The sequence below is a fragment of the Rattus rattus genome, chromosome 2 (genome assembly GCF_011064425.1).
Source record: "Rattus rattus isolate New Zealand chromosome 2, Rrattus_CSIRO_v1, whole genome shotgun sequence".
Classification (NCBI taxonomy): Eukaryota; Metazoa; Chordata; class Mammalia; order Rodentia; family Muridae; genus Rattus; species Rattus rattus.
In genome coordinates, this window is record NC_046155.1 from 36808368 (window position 1) to 36832480 (window position 24113).

Below are 24113 nucleotides of genomic sequence, written 5' to 3' on the forward strand. Positions count from 1 at the left end.
TGCAGGTCTTTTGCAATTGCTGTTTTAAGATCCATAAATAACTCACTGGCCATTAGCTTTCCCCTAACCCATGGGGGAATCACAGCATAGCGTTTCTGCAGGTCATCTTGCAGCTTCTCACCTGAAAACACCATCTTCCGCACTGAATCTCAGTTTTCCTTTTTGGGCTCAACTTACCTACTCAACACCTCTCCTTTGAGAGAGGTCTTTGATCAGGCGTCTGGAAATAAACAAATCGGTTGTTTCCCTACTTTCAGCCCTCCCCAAATCTTTTGTCTTCTCCTGCAGAGAATACACTTGGTTGACCGAGATAAACAGGGGCAAGCATGTAGTCAAGGAGGCCAAGAGCTATTACTTGGAGAGCCACTCTAGAGTTTTGATGTAGTACAAATGTGACGGAAGGCTTGGGGGATCTGGCCAGCAGCTGGATCAGCTAGAAGGCCATGAAGCAGGACAGTGAGATCCAATGCTGGCTGCCTTGGGAGACGGAACCGAAGGCTTGGTGGCAAGCACCTTCACCCAGCGAACAGTCTCTCCAGCTCAGGTGGTTTCTCTCTTTAGAGGTGGTTTCTCTTTTCAGGTTGATAATGCTCAGTGTGACAAGCAAACATTCTCAACTGATTGGTAGCAAAACTCAAGTTTTTATTGTATTGATTCACACTGAATTTTTTGACATTTGATTACAGACACCCCTGCATTTATAATGTCACTTAATCCCCCCAGTACCATCGGGTCCTGGGAAGTTGAGGTCTGAAGAAGATACAAGGCCAGGTTAGTGGGCAAAACTCAACATAGACATTGTTCTTCCCTGCAAATTCTATTTCGTTGGTTTGTTATCGTTTTGAGACAAGGTTTCTCTGTATAGCCCTGGCTGTCCTGGAACTCACTCTGTAGCCCAGGCTGGCCTCGAACTCAAGAGATCCATCAGGGGTTGGGGATTTAGCTCAGTGGTAGAGTGCTTGCCTAGCAAGCGCAAAGCCCTGGGTTCAGTCCCCAGCTCCGAAAAAAGAAAGGAAAAAAAAAAAAGACCGATCTACGTCTACCTCCTGAGTGCTGGGATTAACGGCGTGTGCCACCGTGCCTACCTCTATTGTGTTCATAGCTGCAATTGTGTCACTTAAATGGTCATGCTCTCTGCAAGGACTAAGGTGCCTGACCCGGCTGAGTTCTGAGATCAAGTACATTCAAGGGGCACGATGCCACACTGTCACACCTCCAGACGGCACCCCTGGATACTAACATTTGCCCAAACCTCTATAAACTGTCTCAATAGAGGACCAAGTAACCAGCTCTCCTCCAAGACTAGGATTTGTGAGTGGTGTGTATAAATGTTAGACCCAGAACCTTGAATCTTAGGCTTTCCTACAAGAAACAATGTTTGATCAACCCTAAATGTAATTAACAATTTGAAAATTTCAACAATAGTACAATGGATTCCATGAACCCACAATCCAGTTCAGCACCAACACTACCGTGTATATTTGAGCTCCAAAACCCACACATTTTAAACACATAACTAGTACATAGTCACCCCACACAGCTGGTAACAGGGGTTTAACACATGCCCTTCCTCAGTAGTGTTCCCCACTGTCGGACGGACAGGTACCACACTCTGGATCATGTGCCTTTGTTGGGAAATGAAAATGTGTGGCTTTACATTTTACAATAAAAGGTTTTTTAAAATGTCACTGTTCCTCACAAAAAGGGCAGGATGCTTTACCTTGAGAAATTGTGTGCCAGTACGCACGTGTACTTTCTGATGACCCAGGACCTTTACCTGGCTTCCTGTTGTGACTTTTCAAGTGAGGATGAAAAACAAAACACTAATATATGGCCTGAATGCTTCTGCCCTTCCTATTTCTTCAATGATAAAACTTCTCCCTGCTTTTAGATATGGAAGTAGCAAACGAATAGTGTATAACAGCATTCAGGTGCACTGTATCTTCTACATGGAATCTACATGGAGTTTTCCTTTTGGTCCTCTATTTGAATACAAACCTTGCATACAAAGTGTCGCTCCAGCAGCCTGTGCGTCTGAGCTGCTTGTTCAGTCTTCCCTGTAAACAACACACAACCGCACAGACGGTACAACTTGATGTTTATTCTCTTTTGGAATGCTAGGTTCAGTATTACAGGATGGTTGTCAAGGCTACCCGAGTGTGACAGACAGACTTCACATCTAAGTGCTGCAGAGCTCCGAGTTATTTTAAACAAACCTTGCTCTTGTACAACTGAGGTCTGATGGTTTTAAGTTGATGCCTGGGTGCAGGACCAGACACAACCTTAGGGATGTTTCTTACCTGTACATACATATATACAAATATATTCCACAAATGTGTGTATACATGGGCATGTATTAATTTACGTGGGGAATTTATAAAATTATATATACATACACATACATGCATATCTATATACAGCTCCCCACCCTCACCAGTGAGCTGCTGAAGTAGCTCGTTAGCTCCGTGCTCGATTATTGCTGTCTGGTATAACTACATGATTTAGTGCCAAAGCCAGACACATTCTCTGGTGTGGGATGGTCACTGTCATATAGACACGTGTATCCTTGTGTGCCGTGTATGAAAAGCATTGCTCCCATGTGTCAGGCATGCCCTACCTCAGTAAACTGCCTTTACCACGGGGTTCAGGATTTTAAGCAATGTAAAATCTATGTCTGGAAAACTGTGTGTGTTCCTAGTTACAAAATATATATATATTTATATATATATATGATTGAAACATACTGAATACATATATGTTCTTTGAATCAGGCTATGTCCTAGCCATTAGATAAATTAAACAAAAACCCACCCTCTAATAGGATGTTACGGTAGCCTTAAATATACCAGTACCTGCATTTATTGTTTAGTAGACTTTCAAAGTGAATAAATGATGTTAAAGGATTTGAAAAACACTATATGCATCTGCATTAAATATACAAAGGTTGCCACAGGGCCTTGTTCAATTCATTGCTTAACATTTCATGTCATAGGGCTAATATTAAAGTCACTCAGAAATTCTGAAAAGTATGGCTCATTAAGGCTTTTATACAAAAGAAGCCCTACGTGTAATCAATTATAAAAACAAGTACTATTTTAAAGAACACGAATGCATACAAACGCCACAGTACTGGTGATCTCACCGTGGAGAAAGTGACTGTAGAGGCTGTCCCTGCAGAAGCACCTCCTGGTAGCACATGGAGACCTGGCCGCTTCCTCTGTCTGCAGCTAGTCGTCATGTAAATTTAAACCTTTCACATTAACATGTCATAGTTAATACAGTGCAAATACTTGAGAGTAACTTGTTCCCCAATGAAGCAAGAGGCAGCACTAAGCTGCGTGTTCTCCAGATCTATTTATAACTCAGTCAAGTTCGCCATAGACTGAGGTCTGCTGAGGTCAGCAGAAGGAACTGAGCTAGCAGCCGCGCCCCAGCACGCAGCAGTCACTCAAGAGAGCGCATGAAGGTTTCCAGGTTGTACTCGGAATCATACTGCTCGGCGTCCCAGAGGTCACTCAGGTTTTCAAGAACTGATTTCATGCTCGCTTTTCCAGAAGTGGAGCTGTCAGCCTTTTCTGCTTTTCCATCCTAAGGAAACATTGGCAGATAAAGTGAGCTTTCTGTTTTGAGACAGGGTCTCATAGAGCCCTGGCTGTCCTGGAACCCAGAGATCCATCCACCTGCCTCTGCCTTCCAACTGCTGGAATTAGAGATGTGTGCTATCAAACCTGGTTTAATTCAGAAATATCAAAGGTCAAAGGCTATATATAGCTCAGGGGTTGAATTCCTGAGTTCAATCTCCAACATTGAAAAAGAGAAAGCAGGAAGGACAGAAGCTCAGGTCAGAGTGAGTGTGCTTGTGTTGGACCCCAACAGCACAAACCCAGGCACAGTGGCGGCGTGCCTGTAATCAGGAGTTCAAGGCTAACCTGAGATCCATGAGAATTTTCTCAGTCAACCAACCAATAAGATGAGAACAGGCGCAAGAGGGAAGGAGGAGGAAGGAAGACAGGGTCTTGCCATTTGACCCAGGCTGGCCCTTTCTGCCTCTGCTTCCAGCGTGCTGGGATTGCAGGCCTCAGCCACCATGCTCCAATAGAGTAGTAGTTTGATCCCCCACAATAATACTTACTATCTGCTCTAAGTGCCTGTATCATTTTGTATGTGTGTATAACTTCATTTTATCTTAACACCATATAATACAACAGGTGGACATGCTCAGAAGTTAATTTGCCAATTATTAGGAAGCTGGCCCAGCAATGCCCACCCATGAGTCCCACAGATTCCTGAGACTACAAGATGCCTTGAGACAACTGACTGATGACAATACAGAAGCCAAGACTTCAAACATCTGGTATGGAAGAATTTATGTGAGCCAAAGTGACCTAGTCACAAGATGACTCAGTAAGGCGAAGGCACTCGCCAAGTCTGATAATCTGAGTGGGGGCCTCAGGAGCCAGACGGCAGAAGAAGGCACCGACTCCAAGAAGTACACTTCGACAGTCCCCTCCCCCAACACAGTAAAATAAACGTAGTTTTTAAAAACATCAAGTGTTGGAGACGGGAGAGACGGCTCTGCAGTTGTAGAGGGCTCAACCACCCTCAACGAGCAGCTCTCAACCATCTTACAACTTCAGCTCCCAAGGATCGAATGCCGCCCTCAGCCTTCGCTGGCCCTGCACTCTATGTACACAGTGTCTGTCCGAGGCCTTCAGGTCCCCTGAGCCGGAGTTGTAGACAGCTGTGGGCTATCACGTATGGGTGGGTGCTGGGAACTGAATTTGGGTTTTCTGCATGAGCAGCCAGTGTCTCAGCCCTTGTATTCACTATTGTTAATGCTTTTCACTTACTAATCCCTGAGACCGACACACTCTCACCGTTCCCCACAGACAACCATCAGGACTGATAAAGGTAAGTTTTACCTTGTCTAGAGTAAACAGGTCGAGAAGCTGGTCAGTCCCCATACTCTGTAAGCTGGAATTTTCTTGGCTAATAACGGTATTTGCAATGTTCATCTTGAATTTCTGCAAGCCCATGATCTTTTCTTCTAGTGTTCCTCTTGTTATCAACCGGTAGACATTAACCACACGTTTCTGAATAAGAAAAACAATTGAACCGTAACGCAAATTGGTAAACTGAGGTTTGTCAAGCCAGCCCTTTTTATTACCTTAACTCTAACTAGTTTTGTCTGCTCCCACAACCCTAAAAATGTTCCCAGGAATTCTAGAACATCAAGACAGCGACCCAGGCTTTCACAGCCATGCTAGAAGGTGGGGGTGGGAACATCTCACAGAGGGGATGAGCACCTAGCATCAAAGCAGAACTGGAACCCGGCCTCCCCAGCTCTCCCCAGTGTCTGTCCAGCATTTAGTGGATGGAGTGTTAGAGCATTCACCTGCCCAATACGATGGGCCCGGTCCATGGCCTGTAAATCTCGCATAGGGTTCCAGTCATGCTCCACAAACACCACAGTGTCAGCACCAGTCAGGTTAAGCCCGAGGCCACCAACATGAGTTGTGAGTAGAAGAACATCAATGGATGGGTCATTGTTAAACCTACAAACACGGAGAGCAAAAACGGAGTTGGAGTCTTTAATACAATGAAACACACTGTTTTTAAAACCTACTGTCTTAAAATACCATGATCAAAAGCACCTTGGGGAGGAAAGGGTTTTATTTGGCTTTTAACTCTGAGATCACAGTCCATCATCCGAGGAACTCAGAACAGGAAGTAAAGCCGAAGCCATGAAGGGTGCTGCTCACGACTGCCGGGCCAGCTCCTCACAGCAGCCAGGAGTATGGCTGCCCACAGTGAGCTGGGCTCTCCCACACCAACAAGAACATGAAGCACAGGCTGGCCAGAGGCCAAGCTGCTGAGGCATTTTCTCAACTGAGCTTTCTTCAAGCTTTGCCTGCAGCACGGCCATGGCAGGCATGGTTGTTACCCGCTGAGATGCGAGTATCCTTTGACTGTAAATAGACTGTGAGGGTTAAACTCCGATAAGACTTGCAACCACCAGAGAACGAATCAACGTTGACTGAGAAGAGGTGTTAGAGAGACAGGACCACCTGCCCTAAGTACGGGCGGTCCAATTTACAGGGAGATTGTCGGACTAAATGAAGAGGGAAAACTCAAGCAGACGACCCTGATTCATCCATCGGATGCAGTGTGACTCACTGCTGCCCTGAGTCCTCCACCACCAACTCTGCCCTTGAACTACAGTCCACGTTTTATATGAAACACAATGTACACATACATATATGCATGCATGCAAATCTGTATCAGAAAGAATTCATTCTAGAGATTATCAGAAATTTCATAAACAGAAATAAGGCCAAACAGGTTAATTTTATATCAGATACAGAATAAGTCATAAAAATATAGATGTTATAATTAAAAACCCAACTATGAACTTTTAAAGTGTGAAGACAGATGAGTGGGGTAGGCTACATCGTCCAGGGCAGGCAGGGGCAAACGTTCAGGACAGCTATAGACATCAGTCTCAGAAGACACTCGTCGGGGCTGGAGAGATGGCTCAGTGGTTAGGAGCACTGACTGCTCTCCCTGAGGTCCTGAGTTTAATTCCCAGCAACCACATGGTGGCTCACGACCATCTGTAATGGGATCTGATGCCCTCTTCTGGTGTGTCTGAAGACAGCTACAGTGTACTCATACACATAAAATAAATCTTTAAAAAAAAAAAAAAAAGGGCAGCCACAGAGATTAGAAGATCTTTCACTGTAACCCGCTGTGGGGAAAGGGTAATACATAATAACCCACTCTTACAAACGTGCTTACCAACGACTAAGTCAAGTGAGAGCCTTGCAGAGGCACATGAAGCAGCCTTGCACCCTGTCCCTCATCTCTCACTGGGATGCACAGGACCCTTCTGGGTGCTCTCTCTATTCTCCTGACTAACACAACTGCAAGAAAAGCCAGAGGAGCTGAGGCTGAGAGTCTGTGAGCTTCCATTTGAGCAGCAGCATCTTTGCAGAAAATGAGGCGACTCCGTGGGATCACCTGGTAAGAAGAGACTGCTGAACCTGACACTGAGTGACTGTGAAGCTGATGCCTATTGGGGGAGGGGGGGGACAGCCCTAGCCCAATGAGAATAAATAGTGGCTCAGTCACAGGCACTTTCTGAACCTCAGATTTCTCTCCAAAACACATGGGACACGGCAGGGAAATTTCCACAGCCCATATGCTGAGGGCTGGGAAAAGGCCAAGGAAGGGCTGACAGGAACTGCCATTAAGCAGGATGAAACCTAAAAGGCCACTTGTTCTGAATTTTCAAAGAGCACTCACACACACACGACACCGGCTTACAATGGAGGCACAAACTGCACCTCACCCATCATCACAGTCTGCTCTGTAGAACAGGGAGCAACTCAAAAACCAAGGGAAAATGTTGATTGGTACATTATCCCCGTTCTTCTCTTATCCCCGTTCTTCTCCCTCTAGCCCGTCCTCTCTCCCCCCCTCCCTCCTCTCCAGGCTGGCCTCAAGGACTGCCTTGATTCCTGATCCACTTCCTAAATGTAGGAATTTTAGGCATGCCTGATTGGATTTTTTTTATTTTCCCTGGTCTTTAAAACAAACCACCTAAAAAGGAACAACAACAAAAACTTTACTCTTGCATGAACATCTCTAATGTCCTTGCTTACATTTTGCATTGCTCAATTAGGTTTTGTTTCTATTGTGTGTTTCTTCAGACATTCTATTGTTAGCCTATTCTCCTTACAGCTTATCCCCTTTTCAGTCCTTCCTCTATTTCCTCTACATTAGTTTTGTTTTTTACATGTATGAGTGTTTTGCCTGCATCCATGCCTGGAACACCAGGAAGCATAGGTGTTGAATTTCCCCTAGAACTGGAGTTAAAGGTGTTGTGCGCCATGTTGTGAATTCTGGAAATAAACTGGGTCCTCTAAAGGAACAGCAAGTGCTTTTAACCACTGGGCAACCCTCTCCTCTCTTTACTTCTTTATGACTCTAGATGCTCTGTGGATCCAAACCTCCTCCTCCTCCTCCTCCTCTCTACATCTCCCTGCCGTGCCGTGTCCCCCATCCCCAGTTGATCAATACCAACCCTATGATTAGCCCACTTCCCTTCCTAATGTCTACACATCACTGTATGACTGTTCTCTTTATGCCCCCAAAGTTACTGAAGTTAAACAAGCTGGCTGTTTCTAAATGACCAGCTGGCAGCTGTGGTGGGTTCTGCAGTTGATAACATTAGAGACGTTCATGCAAGAGTAAAGTTACTGGAACGGTGCTGGTGATCACGCCCGATGCCCTACACAGGTGTACTGAGGATTTAGCAAGCACCTGTGTTTCTAGCTCACTGAGGAGGAATGGCATCTCATGCTACTTACTACACGCTCGCCCTCCCCGAGTGCTGCAAATACTTAAGCAGAAAGAATATGGTAGGGGAAAAAAATCTAAAGGAGGGGAAGGAAGAAAATCAAGAATCATGGACAAAACAGGATGAACCCTGTGAAAAGCAGCAATTCTACAAAAGCAGATACAAAGGAAAATGAGCCAGGTCAAATTCAAAAGACTCAAGAGGGGAACATTATACTGTTTAGTGAGGTCAGAGAGGACACAAATGAACTTCTTAACATATCTAAAAAGCAACAGTTGAGATGAGGAAGCCGACGTAGGATATGAAGCAGGAATTCAATAAAGGAGAAACAGTGCGGTCAAGGATTGCGATTAGTTTACCAGGTTTGCAGAGAAAGTACTTTTACCAGCTGAGCCACATCATTAAGCCTCAAATTCAAAATTCAGAAATGAAAAGCTAAGTCAAATGAAAAACTCAGTAAAAAGATCCAGAGACTGGAGGGCATTGAAGTCAGAGTATCAATGACAGAGGGAAGTGAGAATATTCAGATACTGACAGTCAGGAGGTATGAACAGAGCTGAAGAACCATGGAACTAAAAGACCAGATTTACTACCGCACCAAGACAATGTTCTCAGTAATCACAGTGGAAACTCCCCAAATTGAGGTAAAGAAACGAACACCCAGATTGAGGCTGCACTCAGGGTGCCAGACGGAGGAGGAGAGCATCAAAACTGCAGGGGCAGCACTGCGCACAGAAGGTGCACCAGACTGCATCACAGCCGTTTCTGAGTGAGAGAGGCCAACCTGCACTCAGTAACAAGGTCTCTGTGCACACTCTCACCCACAGGTGATCCTGAGGAAAATCATACACAATGCAACAAGACATAAGAGAAAAACTTAAATGTCTGCGGTCAGATGAAAATGAGAACTCTCCAAAACCTCTAAAACAATGAAAACAGCCATAAGAAGGACGTGTAGAACTCCAAGTGCGCACATTAGAACCCCAGAGCCACCAACAGCTCCACCAGTAACAACATGGTGGAAGGACAGAACTGACTCTAGAGTTGTACTCTGACAGACATAGACAGACAGACATGCACGCACGCACGCACACACGCACACACACACACACACACAAAATCACATGCCTGTTGTGCTCTTAAACCCTAAGTACACAGAAAAAAAGAAACAAAGGTAAATTAAACTTAAAATCTAATAAAAAAATAGTGAAAAATATGGCTCTCTGAAAAGATACAGAAAACCAACAAACAACCAAATTACAACAGAAAGCTAAAGAACCTTTAAATTAACAAAATCAGAGCTACAAAAAAGAAAATGTACCAACAAAATTCAGATTAGTATATACCCTAAAACTACTGTAATTCAGAAAGTAAAAGAAATGAATATTTCTAGACAATATACTGAAACTCAAGTGGATAAGCACCATAAATATATAACAAGCAATAAAATATATCACAATTAATAGAGCCCAGGTCCAGATGGCTTCACTGAACTCTATGAGACATTCAAATGAGAAGCTACACCAGCATTCATCAAGCTGATTCATAACAAAAAGCAAAGACTTGGCACCAACCTTTTTAAAAGCTAGTATTATTGATATCAAAACAGTTAATAACAAAAATTATATTCTCTATGATGACCATAAGATACAAAAATTCTCAATAAAATACTTGCAAATCAAATTCAGTAACATTGGGAAGATGGTGGTCAAGATGGCTTCATTCCAGGGGCTGGCCTAACATACACAGAACAATGGATTAATTCACTACATAACAGACTCTAGGAGAGAAATCAAATCATTACTTCAAATAGGTGCAGAGACGCTGGACAAAATCCTCAATCCCTTCATGGGATTGAGAAAAACTCAAGAGAAAAACTAGGAATAAAACAAACATCTCAATGTGATGAAGGCTGCATATGACAGATTTACTCAATGGGAGGAAACTGAGACCATTTCTCTAAGGCCTGGACAAGCAAGGGGTACACATTCTCCCTGTAATGAAGAGCAGTGAGACAGAAAGGAAACAGGGACGCAGAGTACGGGAAGTCAGAAGTTTCCTCTGTTTGGCCTCTAGTAGATGATTTAATTTTATCTTGGACTTGGGCTGGAAGATGGCTTAGTGGTTAAAATGCCTGGTGTAGGGGTTGGGGATTTAGCTCAGTGGTAGAGCGCTTGCCTAGCAAGCACAAGGCCCTGGGTTCGGTCCCCAGCTCTGAAAAAAAGAAAAGGAAAAAAAAAAATGCCTGGTGTAGGGGGCTGGAGAGATGGCTCAGAGGTTGAGAGCACTGACTGCTCTTCCAGAGGTCCTGAGTTCAATTCCCAGCAACCACATGGTGGCTCACAACCATCTGTAATGGGATCTGATGCCCTCTTCTGGTGTGTCTCAAGACAGTGATTAGTGTACTCACATACATAAAATAAATAAATCATTTAAAAAAAAAAATGCCTGGTGTAGACTTGAATTCAAGCCCTCAACACCCACGTCAAAGATAGGTGAGTCCTGGGCAGACCAGTAGGTCTAGCCTCAACAGTGAGCTCCAGGTTCAGGGATAGACGGTCTCCTAAAGTAAAACAGAGACGTGCAAGTCTGTGTACACACACATGCACACACTCAAGATTCCATCATAAAACTGTCAGATCTCACAAGCTTTTAAGCAGAGAAGCAATTAAAAAAATCTATATTCAAAATCAGTAGCATCCCCATGTGTCAGTAACAGACATGCTAAGGAAGAAAGGAGACAGCCTTGGAGGACCTAACATAGAGATTAAGGAACTCTACAAAGCAGATTATCTACCTGTTGTTCGTAGATGGAGACAGTGTCTCTCTATGCAGCCCTAGCTTTCCTGGAACTAGGTATGTACACCAGGCTGGTGTTGGACTCACAGAGAGATGTTTGCTCTGCCTCCCATCTGCTTCCCAGATGAGTTGGTTTGCTGTTTGTTTTTAGCAGAGCAGCAGTAGCCAGGACAGAGATTTTAGCTAAGTTACCTATTTCCTTGCTTTCATTCTGACCCCAACAGCAGAGGAAGAAAGCGGTTGTCTAAGATTCCATTCTGCTCTTCTTCTTATGATTTCCTAATACAATCACTAGTTTCCTTACACAACTTTTTTTTAAAAAAGATTTATTTATTCATTTAATGTATGTGAGTACACCGTGGCTGTCTTCAGACACACCAGAAGAGGGCATCAGATCTCATTACAGATGGCTGTGAGCCACCATGTGGTTGCTGGGAATTGAACTCAGGATCTCTGGAAGAGCAGTCAGTGCTCTTAACCACTGAGCCATCTCTCCAGCCCCTCACACAACTTCTGTAGTTCTGTATTAACAAAATTTACTGGGATTGGATTACCCAGTAACACACCTACAGGTATTTACCCAAAGAACACATTACGGGAGGCAGCAGAGCAGAGGGGACTGCTTACCGGGACACAATGGCGTGCCTCTGTCCAGGAGGTATGCTGCCATCCAGTCTCAAGTAAGTGACAGAGGGCAGGTGAGGCTTGAGCAGATCATGCTCTACTATATCGAGCATGCTTTTAAGCTGACAGAAGATCAGTATTCTGTGCTGTGCCACAACAGACTCTGTGCCACTCTCCGAAGAAGTGCCATTTCCCAAGCCACAGTCCAACAGCAACTGGGGAGAAAGCACCACACTCCATTCAACAGAGGCAGACAACAAGTATTTGCTACTACATATGCTACCTACTGCAAGTTTCCTATTGAAAGAAAAGGTTAAATATATCTGTAACGTGTATCAGCCCATTAGTACTTGGGGCTACAACTGACCGCCCGCTTGCTTCTCCCTTCAGTTAATGTTAATTGAGGCAACACAGGTGTTCCAAACAAAAGCTATGAAGTCACTTCCTGAAAGAAGGGATCATGTACAATGATTCATATTTTTAATCTCAATACTGAGAAAAGCAGGGAGATCTGTGAGCTCGAGGCCAGCCTGGACCATACAGTAAACTAGAAGCCAGCCAGGGCTACACAGTGAAACCGTCTCCAAAATAAAATAAAATAAAATTTAAAAAGCCAGTCAAAACACAATACTGTCTGATTCCATTTACATGAAGCAGCTACAGAGGGAGTCACAGAAAGCAGGTTTAGTAGTGTGAGTGAATGCTCGAAAGGCGATGGCTCTGGGTTGCAGACTACTCAGGGACTATAATCACAGCTGCCGTACCACACTGTGAATGTAATGTTAGAACTGCACAGCTAAAATGGTATGTCATTTTTTAAGAAAGCTATAAAAAAATTTGTAATCCAGATTTAGAAATACGGTAAATGGTAAACACATCAATAATCTTGGGGAACAGCTATGTGCTCTAATATTATATATTAGGAACATTATTTTATCATTACAGACATACATACTTGTTTCAGGGCTGAGAGCTTAGGGGCGTGTTGGATATCATGAAGTGAAGAATTCTGAACTGCCAGCTTTTCAGTAGTACTCTTGAATTCTGGATGCTGAGGTGTTAAGACCAATGCCGGATGGTTGCAGAGTTTACGTAAATATTGCAAAGCCTTTAAAAGGGAAAAACAACTATGTAAGTGCGCTTTCGTAGACAGACGCATTTGCAATTTGTATCCTTTCCTCCCTATTGCATTTGTCAGTGTTCAAGAAACCAGTTCAGAGCAACATGGCTCAGCCCATAAACCATCTGCCACAGGCATGAGGACCAAAGTCAAGATCCCTAGAACCCACATTAAAAAAGAAAACAAGAAACTCTGAGTGGACACGGGGAGTGCCTGCAATCCCAGTGCATAGTAGAAGAATATTAGGGACCCCTAGTCAGATAAGCCTGAACAGCAAGCTTTCAGGCTCAACAAGAGAGTCTCTCATTATACAATGTGGAGAATAATCTAGAAAAATACTAGCCAGGTGTGGTGGTGCACACCTTTAATCCCAGCACTTGGGAGCAGAGGCAGGCAGATCTCAGAATTTGAGGCCAGCCTGGTCTAGAGTGAGTTCCAAGACAGGTCGGGCTACAGAGAAACTCTGTCTTGAAAAACAAAAGACGAAAAAAAAGATACTAATGTCAGCTTCCAGATGTGCACATACAGATGTGCACCCACAGTGCATTGCATGTACTTCATTATTTTCTGAAGAGTAAGGTCCTTCATTGTAAAGCCTTCTTTCATGCAGTACAAATGTGTGTTACACTCGGTAAGGAAGATGTGCTGCCCCCATTAAGGAACTCTAATCCGTAAGGGCAGTCCGTGACCTCTACCTGGAACACGTGACCTGTAGCTTTCAGCTTTGGTTTTTCAGTTTCTTCTGAGAGTGCAGCAGAAGATACAGTCTCATCAACATCACACTTAGCACGCGACTTAGCAAAATCTTCATAAAGCTGAACCTGTGAATTATCCCAGGGAAACAGTTAATATGTATCTAGGAAAAGTTGTGTGTGTGTGTGTGTGTGTGTGTGTGTGTGTGTGTGTGTGTGTGTGAGAGAGAGAGAGAGAGAGACGCACGCATTACACTTTGCATCGCCCCTGTCAGAAACAGTAAATTAAACCAGTCTTTATAAATGAATGCAAACTAAGACACCACCACCTCATTATTGATATTAGAGATAATTCACTCCATCTGTATGTAAGTTCCTTAAAGTTAAATTTATAGAAAAAAAAATAAAAATTAATGTGTTAAAGTTCAGCCGCCAAGTATTTCACACACACAAACACTAAATTATTCCTCCATTCAGGAAAATAAATTATCAATAAAAGGGAGTCAAATCCATTACAAGTAAATGAGAAAAATCTTTTTTTTAAATCACACAGGTATTAAAACAAGCCCTTACCAGTCCCTTCTGAGACTAGAGTTTAGAAGAACGAATGTTACTGCTAACGTAACATACTACCGTGTACTAACATAAGGACAAGGAAATAAAATCTATCAAGGATGTTAGAACAAAAGTCATAGAACACAAAACCATAAATAATAAACAAAGGCAAAATGTCACTTCCCTCTGGAATCCTCTTCTTCTAGATTACTTAAATGTGGTTTCTGCCTATACTATAGTACTATCATTAGAATATTACCATCATCCCCACCCCCAGCAAAGGGCAAAAGTACCCCATTACTCGTAAGAAGTTTCTTTCAAGAGATAATTTTCTTTTCTTTTTTTACACAGAGAGATGGGCTCTCTCTGTGTAACTCTGGCTGTCCTGAAACTCACTCTGTAGAGCAGATGGTAAGGCACAGAAGAACCAGAGCTCCCTGCCTGTCAGTCAGGTAGTCTCAATTCCAACACTGATCACTCTCACCTTCTTTCTGACCTGTGTTCTAGTAAGCTTTCTTTCAGTCAACAATAGCCCCAAAGCTTGGATATGCCTAAGAGAAGTCATAGTGCTTTCTTTAAGTTAAATATCTTAGTGAGTAAGTGGGGGTGGGGGAGCTTACTTGGTAGTTTAGGGCCAGAGTCCAAAGGATTAGTCCCTTACATTTGGAGGGGTGAGCATTGATCTCTATCTTTAGAGAAAGTACGCTGCCCCTTTCTTTGAAGGGAAATGCTCTAGACTCCTCCACTAGAGTGAGATGTAGTTCATGTTTATACTTTACCATTCACAGCAAGACTTAAGGAAATCTGTCCAGAAAGTCACCAAATAAACTGGAGAATTTAATTATCAATGGGCATCTGATAAAACTAAAGGCTGTCCTGCTAATAATAATCTATCAACAGCTACAATGACCACATTCCTAACCTGGAGAGGGCTAAGAGTACAGTAATAGTCTTGAATAATTTTAGGTGGAAGATCCTGCAAAACATCTTCTTTCATTCTTCTGAGAAGGAATGGCAGAACTTGGCGGTGCAGTGCATCCATGGCAAGAACACCTGTCAACAGTGAGAACACAGCTTTAAATGTCTAACACATCACACTCCTGACCACAGGACTTACTGTAATTCTTTCTTACCTGCTTCTTGCTCTCGACTGGAGCTTCGTGCATCCCTACTCGCTAATATAGGTTTGCCATATCGAGCAGCAAACTGGCGTTCAGTACCCAAAAATCCAGGCATAAGGAAATCAAATAATGACCACAACTCCAAAACATTGTTCTGAACAGAAAAAGAATCACCAGTTACCTTTTGTTTTGGAAAACATCATTCCTGGTAGATCTGGGTCCTAATGTGCCTTCCCACTTTTTCTTCTTCAGAAACCTTAGCAGCCCAGGCTCTGCCTCAGCACGCTCAGCTACTCTCTAACATGGACACCCTTCTAATCCCACTAAAGCTCTGCAGAGCAGAAACCCACCTGACAGCTTCAAAACTAGAGTAGGGGAAGAGAAAAGAGATGACCTTTTAATTAGACAAAACCTCAAACCTTCTGATGTCTCAATCACGTACAAGTAGTAACCTATTTAAAATCTAAAATAGGGCATGTGCCTTTAATCCCAGCACTTGGGAGGCAGAGGCAGAGGTAAGTGGATCTCTGTAAATTCAGGGTCTACCTGGTTAACAGAGTGAACTCCAGGACATCCAGGGATTCACAGAAAAACTGTCTCGAAAAGCCAAAATGATGATGATGATGATGATGATGATGATGATGATGGGAATAGCAATAAAATCTAAGTTTTTCCTATCCCCTTTTAATGCACTTTAAAACAGACACACACCAAAAACAACTTAGGACTAGGGATTTAATTCAGAATTTACACTTGTTTAAATATCATTACGGCCCTCGGTTTAATCCCTAATACAACAACGCAGTCTCTCTCTCTCTCTCTCTCTCTCTCTCTCTCTCTCTCTCTCTCTCTCACACACACACACACACACACACACACACACACTACACATATACACACACTCAAACAAAAACAGCCAACAAAACTTCTAGTAGGTCTAGAAAAATTTGTAAAAGAAAACTTATCTTTAATGATTATTAAAATATGCACCGTTTACTAAACTAACTATACTGTAAAACTCAGAACACTCTTTTTCTTACTTTTTATTTTTATTGAGACAGTTTTTTTATAGCCCTGGTTGTTGTAGAACTACCTATGTAGATCAGGCTGGCCTCAAACTCACAAAGCTCTGCCTACCCCTGCGTGAGGAGTGCTGGGGTCAAAGGGTTGTGCCACAACGTACATGGCACACCTCTGAATCCCAGCACGTGGGAAGCTGAGGTGAAACTAATTTGAGAACAGCTATACTACTACACAGTAAAATCCTGCCTTGAAAAAAAAAATCATTAATTTTTAGAGGCAGAAAATATGATTCTACTAATTGGAGAATAAGGTAATCTTCCTACCAAAAGTAGCTATCTAGGCCAGATATGAACATTGGCTGAAGTTTTCACACCTCTACTGTTTTCACACCTCATTTCTAAGATGGTTCTAAATTTTCACTGCTAAATCAGATTTCTAGGTAACTACAGAAGTAGAATGGTCAGGGTAGGATCAAATTTGTTTTATTCATCAAACAAGTGTTATTCAAATAGCCTAAAATTAGAATTTCAATATGACCTTTAATAAACCTTGACCTGTTTAAAGAGGCAAGAGGATCTGTGAGCTCGATCTATAGCTTGATCTGTATTGAGCTGTGGGCTGGTCTTAGCTATATAATGGCAAAGGCGATGAGATGTAGATCAAGAGTTAAGAAAGAGTGCTGCTGGGGTTGGGGATTTAGCTCAGTGGTAGAGCGCTTGCCTAGGGAAGCGCAAGGCCCTGGTTCGGTCCCCAGCTCCGAAAAAAAACCAAAAAAAAAAAAAAAAAAAAAAAAAAACAGCTTGGTCTATCTAGTGGATTTCAGACCAGCCAGGACTACATAGTAAGACTCTGTCTTAAAACAAAAACAAAACCAGACAAAACCAAACCAAACGTGTATGCTACTGCCACATAACAAACGAGCCACTACAAAAACGGGGCTGGGGATTTAGCTCAGTGGTAGAGCGCTTACCTAGGAAGCGCAAGGCCCTGGGTTCGGTCCCCAGCTCCGGGGGGGAAAAAAAAAAAAGAACCAAAAACAATTTAACTACTAGAAAATTTTTTTGGTCATCTTTATAAACTAAAAGACTCCCTTAATTTCCATGCCACATGGCAAGTTTATTATTTCTGTTTTAAAATAGGAAGAACTGTAAATAATTACCTGGATTGGTGTTCCAGAAAGAATAATCCTATAGTTAGCAGTCAGTTGTTTTACTGCTTTTGACAATTTTGTTTTTCCATTTTTTATGACATGGCCTTCATCAAGAATACAGTAGTTAAATTTAATATTCCTAAGGAAAAATAAATAAAAATTGTTATCCATCCTTTCCTACATGTCAGATATTATAGGAACAATCTTAGAATCCAAAAAATTAAGTATTTTCAATTTCGATATCAAATGTTTTTCTTTTTCTTTTGTTCAAAGTATTTCATGGACATAGAAAATACAGACAAATCTACAATTATGATGTAAATGAATATATGGACTCTAAGATATACTATATACATAGCCATAACCCAGAGCAAAACATCATGTTCCAGCAGCCTGAAAATACCTTTTTGCTTTTTCCTAGCAAAGTTTTAAAATTCCAACTGGCATGCAACCACTGCAAAGAGTGATAGTTTGGCTGACATTTTCACACATGTATGTCAGGTATACTGATTATACTCCGCACCCACTTATCCTTCCTTACCCTCCCTCTCTAGAGAATATTTGAATTCTTACCTAAAAAAGTCTATGTCATTCCTCACAACATCATATGAGGCTACTATCAGATTATGCCTTTTTACTTGATGTTGCAACCTTTAAAGAAAATAAGGAAAGAAAACAGGAATCATTAACTTCCTAATGCCATTTTATTTTGTTTTTTTTGTTTGTTTGTTTGGTTGGTTGGTTGGGTTTTGTTTTTTGTTTTTTTTTGTTTTTTTGTTTTTTTTTTTTTCGGAGCTGGGGACCGAACCCAGGGCCTTGTGCTTGCTAGGCAAGCGCTCTACCACTGAGCTAAATCCCCAACCCCTGGTTTTGTTTTTTGAGACAAGGTTTCTCTGGGTAGCCCTGGCTGGCCTTGAACTCGGAGATCTGACTGCCTCTGCTTCCCGAACTGGGATTAAAGGCTAAAGATATGAACCAAGACAGCTACCACACTCGTCTTCATACAATTTCAGTAGTGTAACTGCAGCTACTATTATGGTGTAACTCTGTAAAGTGTTTCAATCTGCCTGCTGAGCACTAACTTTACTCTGCACACATGGATGCTACCCCATTCTTTATGACGATCATCTGATATTTGGCTCAGAAAAAAAGATAAGCACCTAACTCAAAATATAGCAAGAGTTTTGCCAGGATCTCTTCTGGGGCACATTAATCCCTTTGGCATTCAGGCTAAATGGGGTCATCAACCCTGTATCCTCATAATGAATACAACGACGAGGCTGCAGAGCTAGGCTGAACTATTCACAAGATTATATCCAAGAGCATGATTAACAGCTAGGCTAGCATGTCCCGGACTGAGACCTCTGAAAGAGGAACTACGGTAATGGAGCTAGGAGAATGTGGTCAGCGACACAGTCGAAGTGACCTTTGACTTAGGACCTAGGCTTTACACTGACCTCCAAAATGTAGACCTTAGCACAGTGATCATCAACCTTCCTGATGCTGTGACCCTGCAATACAGTTCCTCAGGCTGTGTGACTCCAGCCATAAAATTACTTAATTGCTACTTCATAACTGTAATTTTGCTACTGCTATAAATTATATTGTAAATACCTGATATGCAGCTAGCAAAGGGGTGGTAACCCACAGGTTGAGAACCAGTATCTGAGAGGGTGACTGTGAGTACAGACTTGTTGCCATGACAGTAGTATATCTACAACAGCCACTATGAACCAAAAGTACATATACAGAAAGCGAAGGAGAAGAACAGGAAACTGAGAAAATATGGAGAGAATGGAATAAAAGAACAAAGAGGTGCTGTGGCCACAAGAGAGCACACAGGGTGGACACGGCTGCTGCTAGTTTCTCAGACTTAGTGCCACAATGGGTTCAAGTCCTTCATTCTGGTGAGCTTCACTGTTACCTTCTTACCATTTTCTTAAAGCTGGATTTCTATGGGTCTAATTATAGAACTAACTACAGTTATAAATTTTCTGTTTCCAAAAGACTTAAACTATGAGCCTTTTAGTTACACAGCTCTTACCTTATCCTTTCAGTGGGAGGGCCAGTATAATGCAATGGGTTGAGATATTCTCTGGAGCAGAATTTACCTACTTCATCTACCCAATGGCCTGTTAATGTCGGTGGGCAAACCACCAAGGAAGGAAGTGGCATACATTCTGCCAATTTCGATCTTGCATATTCCTGGGCCCTTTACAAAGGAAAAAGCACGTAAGCAATTTGTTCTCATGGATCAGGATTCAGCAGCTTTGTTTTGAAATACTGTTTGTAGTCACCTCTGACAATGGTCTCCAGCTAGGATGCAGATGGACTGTAGTGTTTTTCCTAAGCCCATGTCGTCACATAGAATCCCATGAAGCTTATACTTATTGAGAAAGGCTAACCAGTTCACACCATCCTAGAAGGTTGAGGAGAGAAGGGAAAACTTTAAATGTAAGCAGAGCATGAGAATCTTTTTCTTGTAAAATGTATTTGTATGAACCTAGATAAATTAAAACAGGGCACTAAACCTGAGACTTCATACATCGAAAGAAAAGGTGACTTTACACTTACAAGATGGAGAGCAAACTTACCTGCTGGTACTTCCTAAGCTCAGCATTGATTGGCACTGGGATCTTGTAATTTTCTAGCTTCTTCCCATCTAACAACTGCTCTAAAAAGTGTCGCTCTTTTGCCTTCAACTGGATTAATTCTTCTGACATGTTTGGAGGGTCTGGAATGCCTGCCTAAAATAGGTTTTTAAGATGTATTAAAATTAGGCTTGAGAGTAATACACAGCTCATTTGTTAAGTGCTTGACTAACATGCAAAAAGCTGAGTTCAATGCTAGCATTGTATAAAACTACACCCGTATAATCATAGCATCCAGGGGTTGAAGGCAAAATTCAAGTTCACGTTCAGCTACAGAGAATTCGAGGTCAGCAACGTAAGAACTTCTCCCAAAAAGAAGTATTAACTAATGCTTGTTCTTTGTGTGGGGGATGGGATAAGGAAAGAGAAGGTTGTCGACAAGACCTTGAATTCATTAGACAATCTATGCCATTTACTAAAATTTTCCATCCTGAAATGTTATCACAATAATTTGTTTTACTCAGACAAACACACACACAGAAAAACATAATTAAAAATAATAAAAAGACTTGATAGTAAATAAATCTAAAGATTTTAAAAGATATTAAAAGTGTTTGAAGAATTAGACAAAAAAAACTCACAGAACTTTAATTTGCAATAAGCGTTAATAGAGAAACAAAGAAATGCAACCTACTTTATTTTACATACCATATTGTAATTAATCACTATCAGCTTCACAGAGTTCTGAAGTCTTCAGATACTGAATCTTAAAATACGATTAACTAAAAGTTCTAGTATCTCCCAAGCTTTCTGTTTTATAACAAAGGAGGGAGTGTGCACTGCGTTTGTTTGTTTGTTAACACCTGCACACTTCAGTGAGAACTGCTTGAGCCCGAGAGGATCTACCAAGAGCAGCAAATGTCCGAGTGACATTTATAACTCACCAGCTAGCTTCATCTAGGCAGGCCCTTGCTGAGCTGGTGAAAATGGGAAGAGCTATTAAATCTCATCCTTGAGCATGAGACAAATGTGAAATATACAGCACACTTCTGACCTTTTCAAAATATATTAGGGGGCCACACCTGTTTAACTGTTTGCTAAACTAGCCTCTTTTTCCCTTAAATAATTTAAACACGTCGGTATTCCACTAAATTCTTTGTCATGCTGTGATGCTCACAGACATGCCCTGACTGTATCCAGCCTTATGTTTCAATGTTGACTTGACAGACTGTGTCTTCATGCCTGCACAAAGGCCAAAGGAAGATATCGGGTGTCCTGCTGTGTCACCCTCTAACATCATTCCTTCAGTCTCTCACTGAACCTGAACCAGAGCTAGATGGCAGTCAGCAAGCCCAGTGATCCTCCTGTTCCCGTCCCTCAGTCAGAGTGACAGACTGAGCCTAGCCACATCTAGTTTTTATGTGAGTTGTGGGGATTCAAACTCAGGTCCTCATATTTGTGCAGCAAGTATTCTTAGCCACTGAGTCAGCCTCTCAGCCAATCATACTCGAGATAAACATTTCTGAGCTAAGGAGTGTAGCTCATTGGTAGAACACTTACCCACCAGTACGAGGCTTATGTTCAATCTCCAGTACCATAAAAACATTTAAATCCAAAATATTTACAATTATTAACTTTGAATCACCATACAATTATTATTCTCTTAAGACAAGTTTTACCCATGCAAACCTAAAAAAACTACACCACAAAGCAGGGGTGTACTTGTGACTGGGACACACCACAGTGCATCAGCCTGAGGTCTCTGATGGCGTGGGCTGGAGCCGACTTCAGTCCTCTGACCTCCATCACAGGCACATACAGCCCCGAGACAGACAGACAGACAGACAGACAGACAGACAGACACACACACACACACACACACACACACACACACACACACACACACACACACACACACACACTCTAGATCTTTAAAAATAAGAAGTTACTACTATGAGGTTATACACAGTGCTGCACTCATGAACCCAAATCTCTCCCACTTACCTCGAGTGGCATCAGTCTAATCAGTGTTGCAAAGCACTGAGTAGCCATGAATCTCACACTGTCTGTCTGATCACTCATTCTTCCCAACACAGGAACAACTAAAAGGACAATGTATGGGACAATGCCAACATCCAATTGTTCCATAACACCTGAGTAAGTCATCAAGGAAATTTCACAATAGTTCCCAGGTACACATTTTCAGGTACTAGTATACGAAGAGTGTGACTTCAACATTAAAAGTCTCTTTCTAGGCATATGCACACATGTATATAAATTACCCTGACTACTTTATGTTCTGTTATTTACAGACTATCCTGTAAGTCTAGAATGGCCTTTAACTCTTGATTCTTCTGATTCTACCTTGAATGCTAGGATTGCAGATGGATGGCATCCTGTCAGGCTCAATGCAGTGACTTCTGTTAGCAATCATAACTATATTTGCATGTGCACTCTTATAAAAGCACTATGTAACTATCACAATTAAAAATATAAAACCGAAAGTCAGGCAGTGGTGACACACACCTCTGATCCCAGCACTCAGGAGGTAGAGACAGGCACATCTCTGAGTTCAAGACTAGTCTGGTCTATACAATGAGTTCCAGGATTACACAGAGAAACCCTGCCTCGAAAAATCAAAAACAAACAAAGCTAGGGGTGAAGAGATGGCCCAGTGGTTAAAGACACTGGGTGATCTTCCAAGGGGCCTGGGTTTGAAACCCAGAACCTACATAATAGTTCACAACCATTTTAACTTCAGTCCCAGGGGATCTGATGTCCTCTTCTAGTCTCCATGGGTACTAGGCATGCATATGGTACACAGACAAACCTATAAACAAAACACCCACATGCACATAAAATTCAACTTACCCCCCCACCCTGTATATGTGTGTGTGTGTGTGTGTGTGTGTGTGTGTGTGTGTGTGTGTGAGTGTGTGTGTATTTTATTAAAAATCTTATTGTTTGGGTATTTTATTTGCATGTCTGATTATGCACCATTTGCATGCCTTGTGCCTAAAAAAGTCAGAAGAGGGAATCAGAATCCCCAGGACAATTCATTACCACACAAAGATTAATTCTCAATTTCCCACTAGGAGCATAAAAATCACCATCTGGATATACTGAACCTCATCTCTGTGGCTGTGGAAATTCTGAACCTGTAGAACCAACCGGAATTTTCTACTGATCTGACCTTATCAACCTTTCTTACTTTGACTCAGGGGATTCACACATTCCAAATTAAACAATGGCTGTCATGTCCTTTAAAAGAGCTCGCAGCACATTTCTAGATCTGATATAGTTCAGTAAAAGGCAGAATTTTCATGGTCTGACGAGAAAACAGAGCTTAATTATCTTATTTATTTCATTAATTTTCCCCTGAAAAAAAAATGAACAAAGTTTGGAAACATACATTTGGTGTAAATATAACCTATCTAGTACTTAATTAATACTAAGGAAACATTAAATAAAATAAACAGATCGGTTTCTAGTTTAAAATTATATAAAAGTATTTTTGCATGTTAAAAAGATACCTATTTTAAGCAATTCTTTAAAATTTTAATAATAAAATATAATAAATTCATAGTGAAACGTAGAATACTTCAAAGTAAAACATCATTTGGAGTAAAGCAGATTATGTGCACTTTAAAATGAGTAAACTAAATTATTCTTAAATAAAATGAATAAAATTTTTCGATTTCGGCAAAATAAAGGATACAGGCAAGTGCTTCAATTGCACCTTCTTGCTTGACATTGTCATCAATTGCTCCCAACCAGGGAAGTACCTTCTCCAAAAAAATATTCATGGTCTCCATGGTAGCTATCTTACTCATGACACCTACGCAGCGAGCCGCCATATGCCTCACTGCAGTGCTGGGGTACTGAAGGCACATGTAAAGATGAGGCAGGTGCTGCACCAGCTACAAGGGAGTAAAAAGGGTGACATTCTCACTAGGGAACACAGAGTCAGTGTCCCTGGCTCTCTTCTACTTTGGGTTTGGGTAGGTATTCCAAGTTCTGGGTTGCCACAGCATTATGACGCAACAGCATCTCACTGCTAATGTCCATCACAGAAC

The 24113-nt window shown here is 41.9% G+C and overlaps 1 protein-coding gene across 1 annotated transcript in view; it reads right to left on the reverse strand.

Annotated features, from left to right (window-relative positions):
* Nucleotides 1–621: 621 nt before the first annotated feature.
* The window catches only part of Btaf1 (B-TFIID TATA-box binding protein associated factor 1), an 85938-nt gene continuing 62446 nt past the window's right edge, over nucleotides 622–24113 (reverse strand). Inside the window, exons 24-38 of the mRNA XM_032891868.1 lie at nucleotides 23756–23957; nucleotides 22042–22190; nucleotides 20041–20193; nucleotides 19744–19865; nucleotides 19491–19658; nucleotides 18020–18097; nucleotides 17456–17585; nucleotides 15286–15427; nucleotides 15075–15205; nucleotides 13601–13726; nucleotides 12741–12893; nucleotides 11789–12000; nucleotides 5396–5555; nucleotides 4923–5093; nucleotides 622–3588 (exon numbers count right to left, since the gene is read on the reverse strand). Of these exons, the coding sequence (XP_032747759.1) occupies nucleotides 3445–3588; nucleotides 4923–5093; nucleotides 5396–5555; nucleotides 11789–12000; nucleotides 12741–12893; nucleotides 13601–13726; nucleotides 15075–15205; nucleotides 15286–15427; nucleotides 17456–17585; nucleotides 18020–18097; nucleotides 19491–19658; nucleotides 19744–19865; nucleotides 20041–20193; nucleotides 22042–22190; nucleotides 23756–23957 (2241 nt within the window). The 3' untranslated portion in view covers nucleotides 622–3444. The remainder of the gene's footprint in view (nucleotides 3589–4922; nucleotides 5094–5395; nucleotides 5556–11788; nucleotides 12001–12740; nucleotides 12894–13600; nucleotides 13727–15074; nucleotides 15206–15285; nucleotides 15428–17455; nucleotides 17586–18019; nucleotides 18098–19490; nucleotides 19659–19743; nucleotides 19866–20040; nucleotides 20194–22041; nucleotides 22191–23755; nucleotides 23958–24113) is intronic.